This window comes from Opisthocomus hoazin, chromosome 2, assembly GCF_030867145.1.
Source record: "Opisthocomus hoazin isolate bOpiHoa1 chromosome 2, bOpiHoa1.hap1, whole genome shotgun sequence".
NCBI lineage: Eukaryota > Metazoa > Chordata > Aves > Opisthocomiformes > Opisthocomidae > Opisthocomus > Opisthocomus hoazin.
The window spans coordinates 29,918,951-29,940,428 of NC_134415.1; the positions used below are offsets into that span (position 1 = coordinate 29,918,951).

A 21,478-nucleotide genomic window follows, 5' to 3' on the forward strand; every position below is an offset into this window, starting at 1 on the left:
AAGGATGGGTAGGAGGCATTCGTTACAGAGTGATGCTAGAGAGGAGCTTCAGGGCTGCGTAATGATAGACTGATTGCGGTGTGTAGCAGCGGGGGAAGGAATAAACATGGGAGGTAGAAGGGGAGAATGGGGAAGATGCTAATTTCAGTGGGAGAGGCAAATACGTTCTGTAACGGCTGAAGGCTTTCTCAGGTGTCTTGACCTCCAGCATGAAAAGCCATGCCTGGAGAGAGAGGCTTGCAGAGGAGATTGCTGGTGGGTTGGCATGTGCAGCCGCCGCTCCTCCTCCATGCATAGGCACTGCTTCCAGTCTGTGAGATAAGTGCTGGGCTTGCCAGGGCTGTTGTGCCCAGAAGGAACAGTGCGGTTTTTTGTCTTGCATGAGCAACATTTAATTATTAGGGTTGGTTTGTTTTTTTTTTTCTCCCACCAAGTTTCAGGTAGCCTAGTGTTCTGCTTTGTTGAGGAGATCTTGATGACGGTTTTTGAACTTCCTCTCATACCTGTAGTTTCAGGTAATGGTTGTTCCCGTGTCCCCTCATATTTCTCAGTCAAGCAGGAAAAGAGGGGCAGAAGTATTCTGGAGAGAGTCGGAGCTCTGTTACTGTGGTTTGCTGGGAAAGTTACCCTTCCTGAACACATGCAAGTCTCCTGATCGCTCCCCAGGAGCTCTCTGATTTAGTCCAGTGGCAGTTTAGTAGTAGTATATGTACCACTGATGCAGAAGGGACAATATTACTCTGAAGGAGTATTTTAGGAACAGCTAGAGACAGATGTGCAGGGTAAATGGAAAAAATAAGCAAAAGTAATATAAATATTCTGTTTTTCCTCTTGATTCCTTCTTTGTGTGGTCCTCTGACCTTACAGATCTACCCCTTGAAAGGAAAAAAGAAATGCAAGATTGCACCTTTTCAGCTAAGCTTTCCTCAGGCTATACTTGGCTCCCTTTTCCAAACCACATCAGAAAAGGACTTTGTGTTTTCCTGCAGCCCTTTGCAGTGACTCTGGGAAGGCAGTCTGGGGCTGCTTGGCGTGGCGAGCCAAGGCCGTGGCCCCTCGCTCCCGGCCCCCAGCGCAGCAGCAGCGGGATCCTGTTCCCACCTCAGAGGCAAGGCTGGGGCAGAGAGCACCCTGTCGTATTTATGATGGGAGCGAATGGTTGTGGATGTGTTTGCTAGGTCTGCTGATCCACTAGGTTTCTCCAGGCGGTAGGTCCTGGAGATTAATTCTCATGGAGGTGCCCTGGATGCTTCCGTGAAGCCGGTGGGTGAGTGGTAATCCCTGAGAGCAGAAATAGATTCTTTAATGTCTGTTTTCACCCAGAATGCTTCTCTTGATATTTAAGGATTAGTCAGCCACATCTGTGTGTTCCTGTGCAGATGGGAAGTGCAGTGCACGTATTAAGTAGTCTTAGGATGAAAAATAATGAAACTCATGGAAGTATGAATTACGTTTCTTTTATAAGGCTGGTATAAAAGCTTCTGCCTCTTCTTAGCTCTGGTGAAGTGAAGCCACAGAGAATTAAGTTCTTTAAAGGCAGTATCTTTTCTGTTGTTTCTTCTGCCTGAAAGTGAGGGCTAGTCTGCTGGTGGGGCTGCTGATCATCAGCACGTTGGAGAGTGGGAAGCCGGAGGGAAGGAAGGAAGGAACGAAGGAAGGAAGTGGTGTGACCTCAGATGCAGTGAGCGCTCTCCTGTGCTTCGCCTCCTGTCCTTCTGCTGCGCTGTGTTTGCCTTAGTGTGCTTCTCAATGTGCACCAAGACTTCAGAAAATATTACAAGGATAAAGTACTTTTGGGGAAAGGAGGAGGAATAATATTAAATAAACAAGTTTTAGCATCCTCCAGTGGCCCTTGCTATGTTTTTAAAGATCTATGCCAAAGGCAGGCTTTATTGGAATTTGATCAGATAAAGCTCGGTTGTTATGGGAATGTCTTTGTTCATCAGTTTTCTTGCCTGCTTTGAAGGCTTCATCACATCTTTCTTTTATTAAGGTGCTTCTGTATTTATGAATAAAGTCCCTGCACCCTTCGAAAAAAAGCTTGTCTTTTATGAATAAGCATTCCAAAACGTAAACAGGCACTACTGCAAAGCTGGATGAGTGGAAACCCTTGCAGGGCAAAAAGCTGTTGTTCAGAGAGCAGTGTGGTACTGTTTTTAAGGTATTTTTATTATGTACAGACGGTCAAACAATAATGAGTAATTATCACTTCCTGTGGAAGCGGTGCCATGTTTTGTTAACACCTCATAAAGAATCATGAAAAACGCAACTGAAGCGCTGTTTTTTATCATCGTCGCTGTCCTAAGCTGTTGTGGGTGTGGGTACCTGAGAGGCTGTGGAACGGAGGGATAACGTACGGTGGGATGTTACAGAGCACAGGGCTGGAGCAAAGAAATGGCGCCAGGTTAAAGCCTGGGAGGGGATGTCAGATTGCAATTAATAATTTGAAGCAAGCAGGAGCAGACCTTTGGTCTTTCCATGTCAGGGAGGGCCCCGTCCATGACAAGGGCACCTGTGGAGCTTGCTTGGGGTCTAGGAAGAACTGTCTGCCCTGCAGACAGTGGTGACCCCCGTTTCTTTAAGGGCCTCTCTCCCTGCTTGGAGGTATGAGGAGGAAGATGCTGTGGAACATATTAGCCCATTATGAGTCAGATTTAAATTTAAACCACAGTCGATTGTTCAAATACTTTCGATTCAGACAGTGTTTTGTCTTGTTTTTCAGTTAGGGAATACGTTTAGAACGAGCTACCATAGATTTGGGCCAAATCTCCACGGTGCAAATCTGAGGCAATTTACACTGACTGCAGCAGAGTTACTCCAGACTGATCTCTGTATAATCAGGAGCAGAGGGGCCTTGCTCTCTTTTCTTGCCAAAAAGTGCCGTCTCTAATGCTGTGGAAGAAAATACCAGGAAGCAGGATTTGTGGCTGTGAGCTGGCACAGGATGTCTGTGTTACAGATATCACCTGGGGCATTTGATTTTGATTGACTGCCGTCACTGTGACCCACATCTAAAGTAGTATGTGTGGATCTCAAAATTTGTGTATTGCTGTCCTGAAATCAGACCCTTGCGATCTGAAACGTTACAAGGTTATGTTAAATGGCAAACGTACAGTGCTCTCTGAAGTGCCAAACTCAGCATAAAGTGTCGAGCTAACAACTTTCTACTCTACCAACCTCCTCCTCCTTCCCCGTGCCACTCAGCAACAGCTCAGGAACAGAGGAAGTTAATTTGCAGTGTATTTTAGTGTAATTGCTGCATTGTCCTTGTTACAGAATCCTTTTTTGTTGGTTCCGAATACTGTATCCCCTACATAAAAAAGTCAGTACACTGGAGACCATGTATAGACTACCTTTGGCAAATAATCTGTAAGCGTGGGTGAAGGGAAGTATTTATCTCTGCGTCATATTCGCTGCGATTTGAGACCTTATCTCAGATGCAGCCACCTCCTGCCAGGAACAGAGCAGTTATTGAAGACGACTTGAAGAAGTATATAATATCCCCATTAGCTACTGGCACAAGCCAGCTTGTACTCTCAGCTCGACACTACCGTGCGTAGAAATGTGGGGTGCTGAGCTGATAGACAGATGTGTTGCCATTTGCCGTGCGTGTACATTATGGGGAGCGTTGGAGTGCAGAACATGGGTCAGAAATCAGCCATTGGGTTTGAGTTCCTGCTCTTTGGGCTGCAGTCCGGTGGGGTAGTTTTAACCAAGCACCGCAGCGTGGTAGTTACTGGGCTGAGAGGCATCAGCTTGGCTGGCTGACCTTGCGCTGGGGAGCCCGTTGGAGCAGGGAAGGCAATATTGCTGTTTTGCGGAGGTGTAGGAAATGGTGGAAAGCTTTGTTGGAGAGAAGCATGTATAAAAAAGAATAGATGACGGAAGAAAGTGGAGGAGGATGGGAGTGGTTTGGGTGGAAGCCTGTAGGTGGTGGGCAGAGAAAACCACAAGCAGAATCGCGACTTCTGGAGAACAGTGCGGGCAAGAGGAAGGGAAGAAAGAGGAGTGGCTTATGGAAGAAGACAGCATCTTAGAAGAAGCAGTAAGTCCAAATACTCAGATAGCAAAGGAAGTTGCATGTCAAAATGTTGCAGTAAAATGCATGTGAACATGAGATATGGCTGTCAGGGACAGGACAAAGGAAGAGGAAGGGCTTGAGAGACCTGTGCTTAAAGGGGAAATGAACGCAGGAGAACCCTGCAAGATCTAGGGGATTTGGCTAGAAGACAGGAGAACCCACTCTGTTTTTGTTGACTTTGGCTCCTCTTTGTTGATATTTTAATAAAACATAATGTGCCTTTGGCAAGTTAAAGCTAAATGCTAGATAAGTTTACAGGATTTTTTTGTTTTGCTTCATTTTATACAAAATCTTTCTTTGGAGCCATCTTAAAATCTCCTAAACAGCAGGAAATTGCACTCAGTATTTCAGAATCTTCCCAGAGAAGGACCCCTTACCCTCAGTTCTTGTTTATTGCTTACACAATGCAGAGTCTTCCTGCCTGCTTAAGCATAAATCAGACTGAATGGCCTTGGGGCTGCATCCCCAACTTACACTGCACATGTATCTTCAGTGGCAGGAGGAAGGCCCTGCTTTGGGAGAAAACAGAGAGGAAATCCCTTCTCAGGATCCATTCTCTTCCCAGAGCTCATGCCCTCACTGGAGCATGATGCAATGAGTCAGTCACAGTGATTCCATGGCATACGTGACTTTCCCTCCCTTTTTGACCTGCTTTAGCCGCTCATCTCTTCACCCCCTCACACTTCACCTTCTTTTACCTTTAAGTGAGTAGCAGCCAATGCTGTAAGCAAATCCTACTGCAGCTGTAGCCCATCCAGATATATAAAGGGGTTGGGTTATGTGTGCAATATGTTCTTTTTATTTGCAAGTTTGCATGAAGAACGTGTCTGGCAAGTTCCAAGCAGATGGATCAGAGAGCTATGGCTTTTTTTAAAACTTTGGCAAGTGCTCCATACCTTTGTATTTTGGCAGGAACTCTGCATCTCATATACTAGTCTCCAAAGATTCTACCCTCAGCTTGAGCCTGACTCAGAGACCTTTGCGAGTAATGGAAAGACTTCCATTGATAAGCAGGGGGGCTGTAAAGCCCTTTTAACTCCATAGCACTGAAGTCAGAGATTGAATTACTCTTTTGCAGAAGTGGTTACAAGAAGAGCTTGAAAAGTCACACTGAGAATTTTTGAAAAAATACACTCACTATCTTGCACTAGTGGTGATAAGAAGCAGCTAAGATTTTGATAGCCAGTAGATTCCCAATTATCTGGAAAAAGGTACTATATGGAGGCTTTGCGCTTTACAACACATGTTTCCACATATGAGTAAGAAACTGGAGAGGTTTGCAACAGAATTAAGGGTTTGCTTATCCTTATGTCCAAAATACCATCAAAGACCTCAAACTCAACCAGGGAGTGAGAAAGGGTTGAGAATTAGCATGGTCATTTTTTAACTTGAAGCTTCAGGAAGGGCTGGATGAAGTCCCTGAGAGCTGTCTGAGGAGACCTTTGAAATCTGGACCCAGGCAGCGAGTGAATCTTTCGGTAAGGTGAGTAGTACATAAGAATTTGGAAACCACAAGCGGCTGCATATGCAGACCTTGGGAATCTGGTTATTCCACTGCAGTGGGTTAGGCTGGAGTCCCCTGCAGGTTTCTTCTAGTTCAGAAGAGGTTATCCTAAATGGCAGTTTTCAGCCATGATGTTGTGCATAGCTGAACTTATCTCTGTTCTGATGTTAACCAGCATTAGCACATCATTTACCACTGGATCTCATTGTTTAGGCTTATTTACTTGGAGCTTACAAGTATATGTCAGGTTATTTCCATTATTTTAAAAGGCCCTTGAAGTTCGAGTGGAAACCATGGATAACGACTGATAAGTAAAATAAAGATTAGTGAGCCTGCCAAGATGTTGTAATACACAAGGACATCACAGGAGTCTGAAATGACAAAGAATAGAAGGGAAGGAAGGAAGATATCAAGGAGCCAACAGCATCTGGAGGGAGGAGATCGGACAGTCCAGAATGAATGGAGAGGAAAAACAGATTAACAGCAGGTTTTTACAAGATAATGCCATATTTACTGCTATTCAGTGATTGCAGAACCCATTCTGGCCAACAACAGTGACCATCCCAAGTTCCAGGGCAATGCAGCAGACAGGATAGATATTTTTAAGTGGCCGTATGATCTTATTATTATGTTTGAAAGTTGATCAAATTGTTTTAAGAAACTGTAAGTTGCCAGAAATATTTCCTAACAGTTGGTGACCATAATTCTCAAACCCATCTATAAAATGCCCTTGTTGTTGCTGAAGCTTGGCCCTTGATGTGTGCCTGGGGTTTTCTTGGCTGCAGCAGATGTATGTCATTGGTGCATCAGCCTGTGTATCATCACTGCTGAACCACATTCAGTTTTTTGTTTGTATGCTTGCTGGGGAGGTGATGAATTTATTAGCCAAAACTATTCCACTGTAAATTATACTTAATTGTAATTTTCCTATTTTTCTGCCTCTGACTGGGGTAACTGTAGGAGACTAGAAGTACTTAATGGCCAGACCATCAAATCTGACATAAACTAAGCAAGTTGCTGTTCTGGAGTTGTAGTTATTTGAAAGAACCACTGTGTCTTTCTGTCAGTTTTTTTCCTTTTATGTGTGTAATGAGTCACAAAGACAGGCTGTTCTGGTGTCTGGTCTCAGTGGTTATTGTCTAGAATACATACACTAATGTGTTCATTCAGTTATCCCCTGCTTTAGCTGCCTATATGCATGAGAAGGGGAGTAGGCAAAGGAAAATTTGAGCAAAATAATTACGTTTCTATTAACAGAGTCCTGGGTTTTGGAGGTTTTCTGGTTTTGTTTTTGAACCAGTATAATTACACTTATGCCAAATGCTGCTGCTGCTCTGCTTGTATCAGCCTCTTATATGCCCCGTCTTTTAAAGAAGCCATATTTCTGCTAATTTTGCAAACATCCTGCTTTGTTTGTTATCATGAATTATGTAGTGTTCTCAGTATACTTTACAGTTTACAAAATACAGACTAAGACAGCCCTTGTCCTTATTTTTATATTCAGAACTGTGTGATAGTTACTTGAGAATATAAATATATGTGCATATAAATAAACAGTTTCATCCTCCAGTATTTTAATGAAGATTTCAGCTACTTGATACTGAAATTTTAAAAAACATATTTCAGTTAATGCCGTCCATTTGATCTGAAAAATAAGCATAGCAGGTGGCAGAAGTAATTGAGAGATCAGTGTTTTCTGGAAACTTGCCGGTCGTTCTTCTGAAAGCAGTTTGTGACAGAACTGAAGCTTTTCACCGCTGAATGCCCTGGTCATGTTGATTTGGGATACGCTTCCAAGATAGCATCGTGGTCTGGCCTCGTCTAACGGACAAGGAGAAGCACAGACAAATCCCTGCCAGCAGAGCAGAGGGTCTCCCCCAAAGACTGAGCAGAATGCCTTTGCAGAACCAATAAAGAGTAGGTTTCAATGTTATTCATAAAATGTCAGAAGACTGGCAGGCCTGATGAGGGTGGCATGTGAGAGCTGTCATCACCAAGATCCCCAAGTGAGATTCCTAAAAACATGTGTAGCTGTACAAGCAGGAGCAATGCTTTGTTTGCATCTGGCTGCTTCATGAGCCCTTTCCTGCAGTTAACTGCATTATTCATATATTCATGTGTTTGTTTTGCCTTGATCTGCTGGCAGTAGCTGCACGTGTGTGATATCTAAGAGATCCTTCATGGGTATTTGTAAGATAGCTTCTTCCCCAGGTATTCTAAGAAGAGTCAGTATAGAAAAAAAACTGATGAGGGTAAGGTTAGCAGTACCCCTAGAAAAAGATAGCTAGAAGCCAGGGCTTAAATGTACAAGATACTTGGTCAAGAAGAGATTAACAAGCATTTTGGCTAACTATTTGATTTCCTGTGAAAGGGAGGAATCCCGTACAAAAATAGGGTAGACTAAAACATATTGTTGTTAGAATTCACAGCATGGCTACTGAATGAGAACTGCTCTGTGTACTCAGCTAGAAATCTGCTGGATAACCTTATGGTAACAAATCTACCTATTCTGCTCATCCCCACATAAAGTGATCATATGCAGGTGTTCCCTCCATAATCCTTCCTCAGAAAAGGCAGCGTTGCATTATCACTCTGTTGAAAGTGAGACCAAATACTCTGATATACCTGGAAGAACGTGCCCATGTTCAGAAGCTGTAGAGATTTTGCACAACCTGGATTTTGAGTTTGTTGACTTTGAGCTTTCGCTCACGCGTGTGTGCAGGCATGCGTGCTTGCACCTGCGGGCGTGCAGCTGTTGTGCATCATCAGCTACGTGTGCATGCAGGTGTTCAAATGTGCCGCATGTAAGTGGGGGGGTGAGGTTCTGTGTGTGTGTAAACTGTCTCCTGCTCATGCAGGTGATTGAATCTATCATCTCTGCATGCAGGTGGTTGTGCACAGTACTCCCCGACCCTGAAAGCCCTATCCACCCACGTCATGACCCATAGACATACCCAACTCTTTCTGCCTCTTTAAGAGGGAGTGTTTACAAGATGCCACATGGAAATGCGAAAAGATTAAAGGGAAAGTTTAACTCAGTCTTCCTTCCCTCCTGTGGGCTTTTTTTTTATTCCCTTGTCTTCAGTTAATATTTTTATCGCACTGAAAACTCTTTTGCACAAAGGTCTACTTTTTAGGCCTTCATTTAGTTCTTGCAGATACAAGTTGTGCAGCAACATTGCTGATAACAGTGTTTGATGTGGTGACGATGGGCTAAACATAAAGGAAAGGCAGTGTTTATAGGCAAGGCAATGTTTATAGGTAAAGGTAATTAGGAAAAATTTCTTCACTGAGAGAGTTGTGAAGCATTGGAAGAGGCTGCCCAGGGAAGTGATTGAGGCCTCATCTGTGGAGGTATTTAAAAGATGTATAGATGCGGAGCTTAGGAACATGGCTTAGTGATGGAATTGACAGTGTTAGGTTAACGGTAGGACTCGATGATCTTGAAGGTCTCCTCCAACCTAAATGATTCTATGATTCTATGAAGAATTAGGCGAGCTTTCAGGCACAAAAGCTGCAAGGCACAGAAAAGGCTTTTCTTCTTTTTTACGACTAAACTAGTTGATCTAGTAGGAAGAAAGTATTGGAAATACTGAAAGAAAAGCTTTTCCATGGGACTGTAGGCTTGAGGGTGTATTGGAAGAAAAAGGTGTGCTGTTGATGGGGAAGGTAAGACCAGAAATGTAGTGCGAAGTACAAAGAAGCAAACCAAAGGGGGAAGATGGCAGAGAAAAACCTAAAATGCTTATCTCCTGTAGTAATTTCTGGAAGACTCATTTGAAGAATGTATTGTAGCTATTAAGCTTTCTGATAGATTCCTACGAAGAGGCCACTTTGATTACCACTGCGTAGAGTGCAGTTGTTTCAGTGTGGATGGAAACATAGAATGCAGTGTAGGAAAAGAAGCGAAGAGTCCTTCATCAACTTACTTTGTGGGAGGAAATAGACGCTGAGGATCCAGCCTAGGATTTGATCATCCATTAGCTTTCCACACTTGCAAAGATGTAACAGAAGAAGAAGGAAAAAATGGAAACAGTGCGGCTAGATCATTCTTGCTTACAAGCTATCAGGTTGTTAAGATCATACAACACCCTAACACTATCAAGTTACCATATTATGCCATACTTCGTGAATTTTTAGCTCATTCTTCATAATTTTCTTCCTGAACATGCAGCATAAACAACATGGAGAGAAGCCCAGATATCATAGCTACCATAGCATGAATAATATCTAGCTCTTTTAATCCACAGTGTCCTACAGTTTTGAAACCTGCAAACAGTTTTCTTGTCATTCCGTTCATCGATGAGGATGGATGTTCTTTGTACCATTGCATATGTGCAGTGATGATTTCTTGTAGTTTTACAAATGCCTTTCATGCCAGGTACACACTGCCAGCCCTTGGCTTTGTCTTTTGGTAGCAATGGGATTGGGATAAAGACATTTTATTTTGGATACTAAGGCACAGCTGAGTCTTCAGAATGTATCTAAGACCAATTATAGTTAACATCAGGAGATTGCTTTTGGCACATTACTTACTTTTAGATCCTTACATCACTGCCAAAACTGAGGTATGCAGTTTCTGGAGTCTTTGGAAAGATATGACTGTGCAGAAAGGGAGAGAAATGAGCCAAGTTCTTGTGTCCCGTTTGCCTCACACCCCCACTCCTCCCGCCCCAACACATCTTTGCAGAATGACAGCTGCGTTACATCCTCAGAAACACTTGAGTTGACCTGATAAAGACCAAAGGGAAGGCAAAGTTATATTTGTACTTCTTTGGGACTTTCCCAGCATTGATTACTGATTCTCTCATCCCTCTGGCACTTCTGAGCAATGGTAGTCCCCGTGCTGCTGCCAGACTCTCTGTAAACAGTTGTTCAAACACTTTGTTTGAAGGTTGCCTCATAAAAAGGAGTCCCAATGCTCAATGTTCGAGTGCCCTCACTTTCTACTGGAGAACTCAGCATCGCCTACTAGGGGCACAGTAATTTTCTGGACTTGGACCAACATCTTCTCATGTCTTTTTGCTAAACGTGTTGATCAGAAAGAAGGCAAAGAGCGTGTCATGTTCTTCTCAGAAGACGGATGTTACTGTGGGAGACGCACTGTTGGCCTTTGAGAGGTCGACCACCCCCTTGAAATAAATAGCGAAGCTCTACATGTTGGACAGAATCTGGCCTTTTCAAACCTGCTTTTCTGTTTAATTATGAAAAGCCTAATTTTAACATGATGACATAATTTCACACCTCTTTTGAAATATTTTTCTTTACATGTATTATGCAGTTTCACCATTGTTTTATTACAGCAGAATTTGCTAGATGTCAGGTTGATCTGGGCTGACAGAATAGGAGGAAACAATGAGGCATTGTCAGTTACGCATTTGGAGATGGACTTGGATGGTTAGAGGAAGAAGCCGAAACAATATATGAAGTCGCATAGCTGGCATGCTAGAAGTTACAAAGTGATGTTCTCATGGGGTATCTTGATTGCAGTTGACTTAATGTTGTATGGCATTCCAGCTTCCTGCATGGCAAAACTATCAACATAGTAATAACCAGGAAAACAGAAACCTGTTAGCAGCCAAAAGTCCAGTTGTTTTCATCCTAGAGCTAGGGTAAATAATAGCAGGCTAGGCTTGTATGTGCAAAGGCACTCGATGAATTGTTTAGATAGGAGGAGGATTGTGGGCACTGGAAATTCTAGGCATGCAGTACTGTGTCTTGGGGGAGGGACTGGGTTTCTTTTGTACAGGTATTTTTTTATTGCATGCTCAGTTACAAGCTTTGCTGAAACTTTTGACACAAATACAAATACAGATGGCATCAAAGTTTGGATGGGAGCAGCGTTGCCTGTTGCACAAATCCATGTGTGGCGATGATTCACACCAGGCTGTGTCTGCATGCCCCTAGGTTACCTGTATGGACAATAATTTTTTTTCTCTTTAATGTATGACTAGTACCTGAAGTCAGAGGGAGGGCTGGAAGCATGAATAAGGCAATACCATACAGATTAGTTATGGGTGAGCAATATAATGTCTTCAGCGTACAGACTACATTTTACAGGCCTTGCATTAGCATCTGGTATTATGCTCTAACCAGTGTCAGTATTACTGAAGAAGGTGAAATAGCCTCTCTTGATGTTCCAGTTACTATGATCACTTGACCACTTGTGTTGCAGGACAAGTTTTCAGGGCAGTCTTTCTGTGTGATTTCTCTTAGACAGGAATATGTGTTGCTTGGGAACATAAGCTGATTTCATTAGGGTGTTTTTATATCACCTTCCTCTCCCCATGCACCCTAAGAAAATGCTTTCTGAAAATATGCCTGAATGTACATCTGCTGCATAGCGGTTTGAGCTGTAATAGTTTCTTCTGCTATTTTATAATGTTGGTGGTCCATTTTAATAAAAAACAGGTAAATCTTAACCTGTAGGCAATTGTATTTGTTGTTTCTTGTAGGTTCTAAAATCTAAAGAGTTGTCATCACCAGGACAGCGCTACATCGACAGCAAAGTAGTTAAAACACGAGCTGAAGGAGAATGGTTGTCTTTTGATGTCACTGAGGCTGTACATGAGTGGCTCCATCACAGAGGTGACAACAAGTGCTCTTTGCCTTCACTCCTGCCCCAACTGCTCCTCCATTAACTCAGCAGTATTTCAGGATCATTCCATCTGTAAAAACCAACCCCACTTACTTTTATGTTTTGCAGACAGGAACCTTGGATTTAAGATAAGCTTACATTGTCCATGCTGCACCTTTGTGCCTTCCAATAATTATATCATCCCAAATAAAAGTGAGGAGCTTGAAGCAAGATTTGCAGGTAACGAAAGAAAAAAACTTTTTAAGATGTTGTGGTACTTACTAACCGAGGAGGAAAACAAAGAGCCGTTACTGCCTCTCTGGCATTCAGCTGATGGAAAACTTGCTCGTTTGAAACGCTTGATTCTCAGCTGGTAGGAAGTGGTATTGAAGGCACAAGGGTAAAACTATATCAGCTGAACTATTCTAAAACCAGATGGCATAAATAAGCCATCTCATTCCATGCATGCAGCTTTGACGTCCTTAAGTGTCTGTGTTACAGTTTACAGCATGCACACTGAATATACATAAAATTTAGGATGTAGGGAAGACTGTTGCATGGTAGACCATCCACTGTTGGGTAGTCATGAGAAAACTTGCTGAATATTTTCAAAATAAACCTTTTGACTGCTGTCCATCCTAGCACTGTAACAGTTCAGGCTTAGTAGAGAAGGCTACTGCTGGAAAGTAGAATTGGGATGATGTTTGGCACACATCTAAGCTGCTTGCAGTAAATATGTGTGTGAACGTGCTGTGTTTTATGAGTGTTAAACAATACTTGTGGCAAATTTTCGAAGTATAGGTAAGGCAGCAGGTTGTTGTTTTACTCACAGAAGCACCTTCCTTTGTCTTCACTGAGTATAGAGGGTCCCAGTCTTTGTAGATACCTGCACACGTACTTCCCGCTCTTCAGGCACACTAAATGTCTCCAGCTACTCTTTTGTTTTTTTTCTCCTGGTCACATCAGTAATATTTTAAATTACTCTGAGCAATGACATCAGTCAGTTTTGGAAGAGCTGAACAATAGGTGCTAGATTTGTGTGGATGTCCTGCAGTGTTTTACTGCCAGTGCGTTGTGGGTTGAAGAAACAGCAATGGTGTGCCTTTCTGTGTGCTCCTACTTTCAGCAGTGGAAGTCTGATTCTCAGGTGAAGTCAGCAGAACTAAGTTAGTTAACATCGATTATCTCTATATACCCGCACTGGCACGTAGAATTTATTGTAGCATATTTGTAAATTAGTTACACAAAGTATTTTTTATGCTGACAGCCTGGTAAAAATTTAAAGATTGGATTGAGTGGGGATTAAAAAATAAACAACAGCATGTAGTTAGGGTTATGGATATATGTGCTTCTTATGGACAGCAGACAAGGTGATATAGAGTAAATATATCAAGGTCACATAAGCTCCATTAAAGTTTCAGTTTTAAAAAGGGAAATGTTACTTAATTGGCCGTGCTATAGTTATCATCCACCAGTACATATGAAACTATGTCTGTATTAGAACCATCCCAAATTCTGTTTATACTGTTCTCATTTAGTAAAGTATATCATGATTTGGTTCATGTGTTTTCCAAGGGTTTGGCTATATTCTTTGTCAGGTATAAAGTTTTTCTAACCATTGTTTCACTGCATTGGAATTTTTTCTCTAAGTAGGTACATGTAATGTATGTATGATTAAAGCCGTTGTGTGTATTTAAAAAAATGTTAGTATGATATTTGGTCACTAATTGCAAATGTTACAAAAAGAAATGTCCATCTTTTTCTATTTAGGTAGTGTTTTCTGGTTCGGGAGGTTAATTTTCAGAAGGGTCTTTGCAACAGGCATAACATGAGCTGTTTGGACTCCTAGGAAAGGCTAATACCTTGAGTCTTTTGCCTGTGCTATTGCCATGATAAGAAGCTAGTAAGGCAGTTAGTGTTTCAAGAGAAAACACAAAATATGAGTTCATTGATTGCCACTTCCAGAAGAAATATTTTGAGCAGTGTCCTTGCTGTGCCCATATGAAAGAAGGGGCTAGAATAACTAACTTTCTAGGAAAAATTAGCAGCTTTAAATAAACTGGCAATGGGAGACATAAAATTTACAAACATTAGAAAGAGGTAAATGTAATGGAGAAAACTAATGGGATGGAAGTAAGCAGTGGGAAATGCAGGTGAAGTATCCAGAGCAGCTTTAATGGTGTTACAGGGTTTTAAAAGGTAAATAGCTATTAAAAGATGGGAGTACTGCCCTGTGTGAAGTGACAAAAGCATCACTGCTTGGGGCATTTGAAACTAAGCAATGCAGATGCGGTGACTGAAGTAATCTTTTCTGTTACTCATTTCAACAGTTCTGGTAAATGTACTGAAATACAATGAAATGGCTGTGAATGTGGGAGGGCTGATGCAATAGATAACACGAGAACTGTGAATATCTTAGGCATCTTGGGTTGAAATTTGCCCCCACTTCCCCAGTAAAAATGCTCAGCTGACACCATCATTGCCCAGTTTCTGAGAGAATTTTTTTAAAAAGATGGTTTATTTAATTTGTGAAGAAAAAACAACACAATATTTATCACCAAAATGTATTTTTTGAAGGTATTGATGACTACACATATTCCAGTGGTGATGTGAAAGCTTTAAAGTCCAATAGGAAAAAATACAGTGGGAAGACCCCACATCTTCTGCTAATGTTATTACCCTCCTACAGACTTGAGTCGCAACAGCCCAGTCGGCGGAAGAAGCGTGCTCTAGATGCTGCCTATTGTTTTAGGTAACTATTCATACATATTTAGTATACTTACATAGTAGTGCCAGCCTGTGAGGTGTAGTGCAGTTGCTTGTCATGTTTCTTTGTGGCTGGCGTTTACACAGAGCGTGAACCCTCATTTGCAGACCCATGGGGTCTGTGTGCAGCAGGTATTTGCCAAGCAGTCTCCAATCCTGCAGAGACAGTGGCAGATGAGAAAAGTTGTGGCCTTAGAAAGCAGAAGCTGAATTCCATCCAGGATCACTCCCAGGCCCATCAGCCCCATAATTACAGCCAAATTGTCACCTCCACCATGCTCACGTACGCAGAGCGGCCACTCAGTAGGACCTAGAGAAAAATACTTGCTAGTCCTCCAGGGAAACCATGACTTTGTCTGTATAAGCAAGTCCTGCTGTGTCTAAGCATCTGATTTTAGTTACAGTATAAGCTACTGTTGATGTGATTTGGTTGTGAATTTGGGGGACTCAGACTTGCCTGCCTGTAAAGCATCATTCAGGGAGCAAGCAACTGGATTATTTTTGTTCCTTGTGTTGTCTTTGTTATGACTGATGTGTTTGTCTGTATTTCATTTCCCAGGAACGTGCAGGATAATTGCTGTCTGCGTCCACTTTATATTGACTTCAAGAGGGATCTTGGCTGGAAGTGGATTCATGAACCTAAAGGATATCATGCTAATTTCTGTGCAGGAGCCTGCCCGTATTTATGGAGCTCAGATACTCAGCACAGCAGAGTAAGTAAAGATTTTGCTAATTTTCACTTCTATTTTATGACTGCAGGGTGAAATATGTTTCTAGGACTGACATCAGCACCAATGCCCAAAGCTTGTATCTATTGTCTCAATAACTTAAGGATGGTGAAATGTGGCCCTGTAGAGGGACTTGAAGCAGTAGGAATGTATTGGCCCAGAGATTTTTTGGTTTATGTGTTCATCGATATGACATATGGATGGATTGAATGCTTTTTGTGAGTATGAGCTTGGTGTAGCTTTGGGAAGCTGCCTGGGAAGGGGCATTTCATTACAGAGCATGAGTGGAAGATGGCACGATGAGTTCAATCAGCAAAGGCACTGAGGGAGGCACTATCAGAGTGATGAAAGGGCTGAGCCATTCCACCTGAGTATCGCCTACTTTTATGACTGGCACTTTTTCATTTTTCATTTTTACTGATATGCTACCACGCTGAATTTCATGAAAATGTACTGATATATGTGCTTATTTTACTTGAGAAGATGTATTCCTTCTTGTGCTTTGATAATTTATATGCAAAGGAGGAATCTTGTGTCTGGGATGCCGAAGAACTGATAGTTGTCTGAGATGGGACTTTTTATTTTAATGATTAGATGTGGTATTTTAGCCAACTGCCTTAGGATGAGTAGTGTTCTGCTGTGAAGTGCTTATTTCTCTCAACTGTCAATAAGGGTGTCTAGACAGTAAATACAAGAGGCAGACATTTGCGTTGGAGTTGTCATAAAGTAAGAATTTCACCCTCAGGTCCAGACTAAGAATGATGTCTCCTGTTTTTCAAGCCTGCCTTAAAATACCAGATCAATGTCAACCAGCAGAGAGAACTCTTCAAGTCCAAGGGGCAGCTCGCTTTCCCTTTGGACTGTGAAGGCATGACAGGGTTTTCTTCCTGCACTTACAGACCCAGGTATAGATATCCTTTGTAGCCATCACTGGCTGTGGCATTGTACTATTAGCAAGGTCAGCAGGCAGAGATATAAATAAGGTAAGTATGTTTCCATGCTGGTTATGGAGTAGTAGTGTACACATTCTGGAGCAGCACTTGTTTTTAAAGGAAAGAGGAAGAATAACTGTCATGGTCACAAATATGTGGTTTGGATAGTTGCCTAAGGAGTCAGAAGTTGCTTAATAAAGTAGTTAGTGTTGCTGTCCTGAACAGATCTTCTGTCTCTCTAAGCTGCAAATGTTGAGTTGAAGTTCTAGGAAAAGGTCACTTGGTGTTTGGCTAACACATTAATGGCATCCTCAGAAATACCTATGCATCATCAGCGGGTAACCCTACATACTTCCCTTGCAGAGAACCGTGCGTATGAATCCAACGTGACATAAAGCACCAGCGCTGCGAACTTCACCACAGCTGATTCTCAAGAGGATTAATAGCAGCTTGAGTCCTGGTGCTTGCAGGGTGGCATTAATGGGCTTAGTAAAATGTAGCCAGAGAGGAAAAGCAGAGGAGTGCTTATGTTGTGAAGGGCTCTCTTCTGCCTTTGGTGCCAAAATCCTGCAACAGCAAATGGCACTCTGAAGATAAAGCCCTTTCCGTTTCTTCTTTCCATATCAGTACAGTGTGCATGTTGATTCAAAGGGCTGTGCTTGCAAGGCAAGCTCCAGTCATGTGCCTGGTTTGAGGTTTAAGACTGTATGGATAAAACCTTAGAAAACTCAGGCAGATTGTGATGCCGGATTGAACTGGAGAAGCTAAAGAAATCCTAAAATCCAGGATTCTTCATACAGCTTTCACTGGGCTTTCTCTCCGGCACTGTGGGAGGAAGTGATGCAGAAAGGAATTTGCTCTGCAGTGGCAGAAAGGCAGAGGTAGCTGTCTTAATCTCTCTCTTTTTTCCTTTCTCCCTCTAGGTACTCAGCTTATATAACACCATAAATCCAGAAGCTTCTGCCTCTCCCTGCTGCGTGTCCCAGGATTTGGAACCCCTCACCATCCTCTACTACATTGGCAAAACACCCAAAATTGAACAACTGTCCAACATGATCGTAAAGTCTTGCAAGTGCAGCTAAAGGATACCCCTGAAACAGCATGACACGTGTGTATTAAAAAAAATAACCAAGGAAAAAAAGAAAGAGAGAGCGAGAAGGAAAGAAAGAAAAATCAAAACCCAGGTTCATCAGTGTTAAAAGAAAAAAAAAAAAAGAAGAAAAAAAAGCGGTACTAGTCTGAACTGTTTCAAAGTTTGTTTCGTTCTTTTTTGTAAACTGGCATCTGAAGCAAAACATTGAAGGCCTCTATCCTACATTTCACCTACACACAGAGTGAGATAGACAAGAAGCAAAGTTAAAGAAAAAAAAACCTTTTAAAAAATAAACACTGGAAGAAATTTGTTAGTGTTACTATGTGAAAGGAAAAAAACAGGAAAATCCCATGAAGTGGAGTTGCTGTATCTGTCCCGTGCCTTACTTGATCTCTCTGTATTGTTACGCAATAGGCATCCTACCCATTCCTCTTAGTTGTAGAGTTAACAGTGCGTTATTTATTTGTGTGTAAAAACTATTAAATGAACATTACCGTATCGCCATTGGAAAAAAGAAAACCAGCCAATGTGGACAAAGTGGAGACCAAATAAGCTGCCAGAAATACGTATAAAGCCTAAAGGAACACAAGCTCAAAAGAATCAGAAAAGTAATGGTTAGTTTAGTTTGATTAAAATAGAAATCAGTTATTACATTATTGAGAAACTCTGCCTTTAAAATACCTGATTTTTCATGCCAGCTGCCTAGAGAGGCTTCTTGTAAGGTCTCAAACCCTTGTTTTAAATACTGAATAATTTACTAATAAAGGACACTCTGTTTCAGTCTCAAAGACAAGTCTATAAGATTTTTTTTTTACTGTAAATGATTTAAAATGTCAGTTTAGTAAACCAGTGAAATATTTAACTTGTACTGGTCTAATCTTCAGACCTTAATATGTTGCTGTATAGCTATGCTATGGGATTTTTTGTTCTTTTGGTATATGTAACCATACCTAGAGTATTACAATAGGTGGGTAGTAAAAGCCAGCTTAATTGGAAACATATCTGTAGATCTCTATTTGTAAACTATTAAAAAATTAAGTACTTTATGTGTAATGTGTAAATTTTCACCATATTTTTGTACTCTGTAATACTGTCAGCTTTCATGAGTTTGAATTTGAATTTGGGGCTCTTTTTGATCACTCAGAATCACGTGTTTCCCTCTAGCTGGCCAGTATGAGTAGAGTCCCTATATTTTGACTTGCACTACAAATACATGTTTTATAATAATTGCTATACATGTGCTTTGTATATTGTTCATCATTATGACATAAGCTACCTGACTCCATTTGTTTTTCTGTTTTATAAAAAGCATGGATTAAAGCGACCTCTCCCCTTCCCCCCCTCCTCCCCTTCCTCCCCGCTTGTCCCCATTTGTAACACTTGAATCGCCATGCGGTTCGGACTTGCAGGCCTTTTGATTTCCTTTCGGCTATAGACATTCAAACAGATGGGCAGGGAGCAAGGTGTTGCAAGAAGAGATGTCCCAGCCTGGCTGAGGCGAGGCAGACCCTTGCAGAGAATGACATTCACCACTGTGCAGAAGGCTGGTAGGAAGCATCTGCCGCGGCGATGCCCCAGACGGGGTGAGCGGGATCGGTGTGCGGTCAGAGGCCGCGCGGTGGCCTGCCACACAGCGGGGACTTGCCCCCGCAGTTAGTCTGTGGGGCCGGTCCTGCTCCTGCTGCAGGTAACAGAGGTTTGCCTTTAACTTCTGCAGCAGCACGGCAGGCCCCTTTAGGCTATTGGGGTGTGTGTAGGGATTAGCAGGATCAGACCCTTGATTTTTGTGAGTTTGCCAATTTTTTTCAGTTGAGTTCACATTAAAGCTTCTTTTAAAAAATGGAGAGGAATAAGGAACGTGCGGTTCCTAGGATTTTGTTGTTCTTACATGTTTAAATATTGTAGAGGGAGTAAAAAAAAAATCCACGTCATACTCTTCATTTATAAAAAGCCCTAACATCAGCTAGCCAAAAAATCACAAAGGCGGCACATTCAGTTCATTTCAGATGACGAATGGTTTTGCACGGCAAAGCTGGAAAACTGCATTAGACCCATACTACTTGGATAAGAAGGACATCTTCTCGAGCGGTGTCGGGAGGATGCTCCTGAGCTGGATGTTGTCAGCTCCAGTTTTAAGAAGTGCAATTTCTTTGGCTTCAGCAGAACACTGATGCAAAACCGAAGTACCGCAGCGGCTTGCACGCGCAGCTCCTCGGGGCTTCGGTAGAGCCTGTGCTTATTGCCTAGATGGAAGCGTAGCCCCACAGATGATCTAATCCCACCCGCTGACTCAGCGCAGAGGAGGAGGTATGTTAGACTTCTGATTTATTTAGTGAGTTGAGATGAACAAGTGAAAAATCTGCCCTGCTAACACTTGCTTGAGCCAGACTTACTCCAGTGAGAAGATGCACTGAACTTAGTGAAACTCCTCAGGGTAGTAAATACTCTGGATTTTGTTGTATGCGGCAGCAAAATTAGTTTTATCAGGTTCAGTATGAGAACTGTATTTTTGTTGGACAGGAAAGGAGACAAGGATGAACACTTTTTAAAAAACTTAAAAACCTTTTTGCGATTCTCTGCTGTGGGAATGCAACTCAAAACCGGTTTTGAAGTTTTGAAAGAGTGGAATAGGAAGTAGCATAGTTGTCCAACTATACTCACTATGCGCTGGACGCAGCTGAAAATTTCGGTTTGGGTTTGGAGTTTAAAGTATAAAACCTTATTTCTGTACGTCTTTACCCCAAGACTGAATACTTTTTTTTTTCACTTTTTTTTCCTCAAAATGCACTGATAGTATTTGAAATAGTCTATTATAATAAAGCTCCTACAGGTTTTTTTGTTTGTTTATTGGGCATGTATTTCCCTTTAATTACCAAGGATGTTAGGCCTGATCCTACAATGTGCGGAACTCATGGGTGAAATTCCCCTCTACAGAGTGGGGTAATGTGAGTCCTAAGCACCGCTCAGGTCTGATGTAAATCCCCCCCCAATGATGTTCAGATGGGTCTGCAACAGCTCAAGGACTTTGTGCCAGAGGATTCATCACGACGAGGTAATTGCCATTGTCTGAGCCAAGTCCCCGAGAACCGGTGGGAAATGATCAGCACCCTGAAAGGTCAGACCCAAGGGGTTGACTGGGGCTGAGGGGGAATCTTAGCACTTAGCTGGGTGGGGTAGGACAGCATTTTTTATGTGTTCAGCATCAATACAATTGTATGGTTGGCATGGTTTAAAGGAGAAGAAAAAAAAAAGGAACTTAAAGGACAGCTGTGTTGTACTTTGGTGATCGATTACTCTGTATTTTAACACATTGTATGTCTGTTTTTGTGGTGCTCTAGTGGTAAATAAATTATTTCAATTATATGCTGGTGTTGCTTCATATGGTAATGTTGTTCTGGCATAGGCGATTCCTCGGCTCTGGCTCAGCTTATTCCCTGCAAAGCATGATTAGGTGTGTGATTTTAGTGTGTGTGACCTAGATGCAATCCGGTATAGGCTGAGGTGAAGAACAACCATCCAGTGTGGGCGTGGATCATGTCTGCTCTGAGGATTGCTTTCCCCTCAGCTACTGCAGTATATGTCTCAGTCTATAGACAAGAAGTGACTTCTGATTGACTGCTCTGAGCAGCAGCGCTGTCCCACATGTGCACAGAACAGGTACTGCCCTGGGCAGGAGCGGTGTTACCTCACAGCCCCACTGTGCCTGATCCCTTGCCAGAACAATGTGCTGGCAGTCATCTTACTGCAGACACCAGTTTTGGGGACTTTCCTCTGGCAGATGATCTCAAAGTAGTTTC

The 21,478-nt window shown here is 42.2% G+C and overlaps 1 protein-coding gene across 1 annotated transcript in view; it reads left to right on the forward strand.

The window, feature by feature from the left end:
• The window catches only part of TGFB2 (transforming growth factor beta 2), a 69,603-nt gene extending 48,559 nt beyond the window's left edge, over nt 1-21,044 (forward strand). The window contains exons 3-7 of the mRNA XM_009932814.2: nt 12,041-12,173; nt 12,292-12,402; nt 14,740-14,914; nt 15,488-15,641; nt 17,512-21,044. Coding sequence (XP_009931116.1) covers nt 12,041-12,173; nt 12,292-12,402; nt 14,740-14,914; nt 15,488-15,641; nt 17,512-17,670 — 732 coding nt within the window. The 3' untranslated portion in view covers nt 17,671-21,044. The remainder of the gene's footprint in view (nt 1-12,040; nt 12,174-12,291; nt 12,403-14,739; nt 14,915-15,487; nt 15,642-17,511) is intronic.
• Nucleotides 21,045-21,478: the final 434 nt, after the last annotated feature.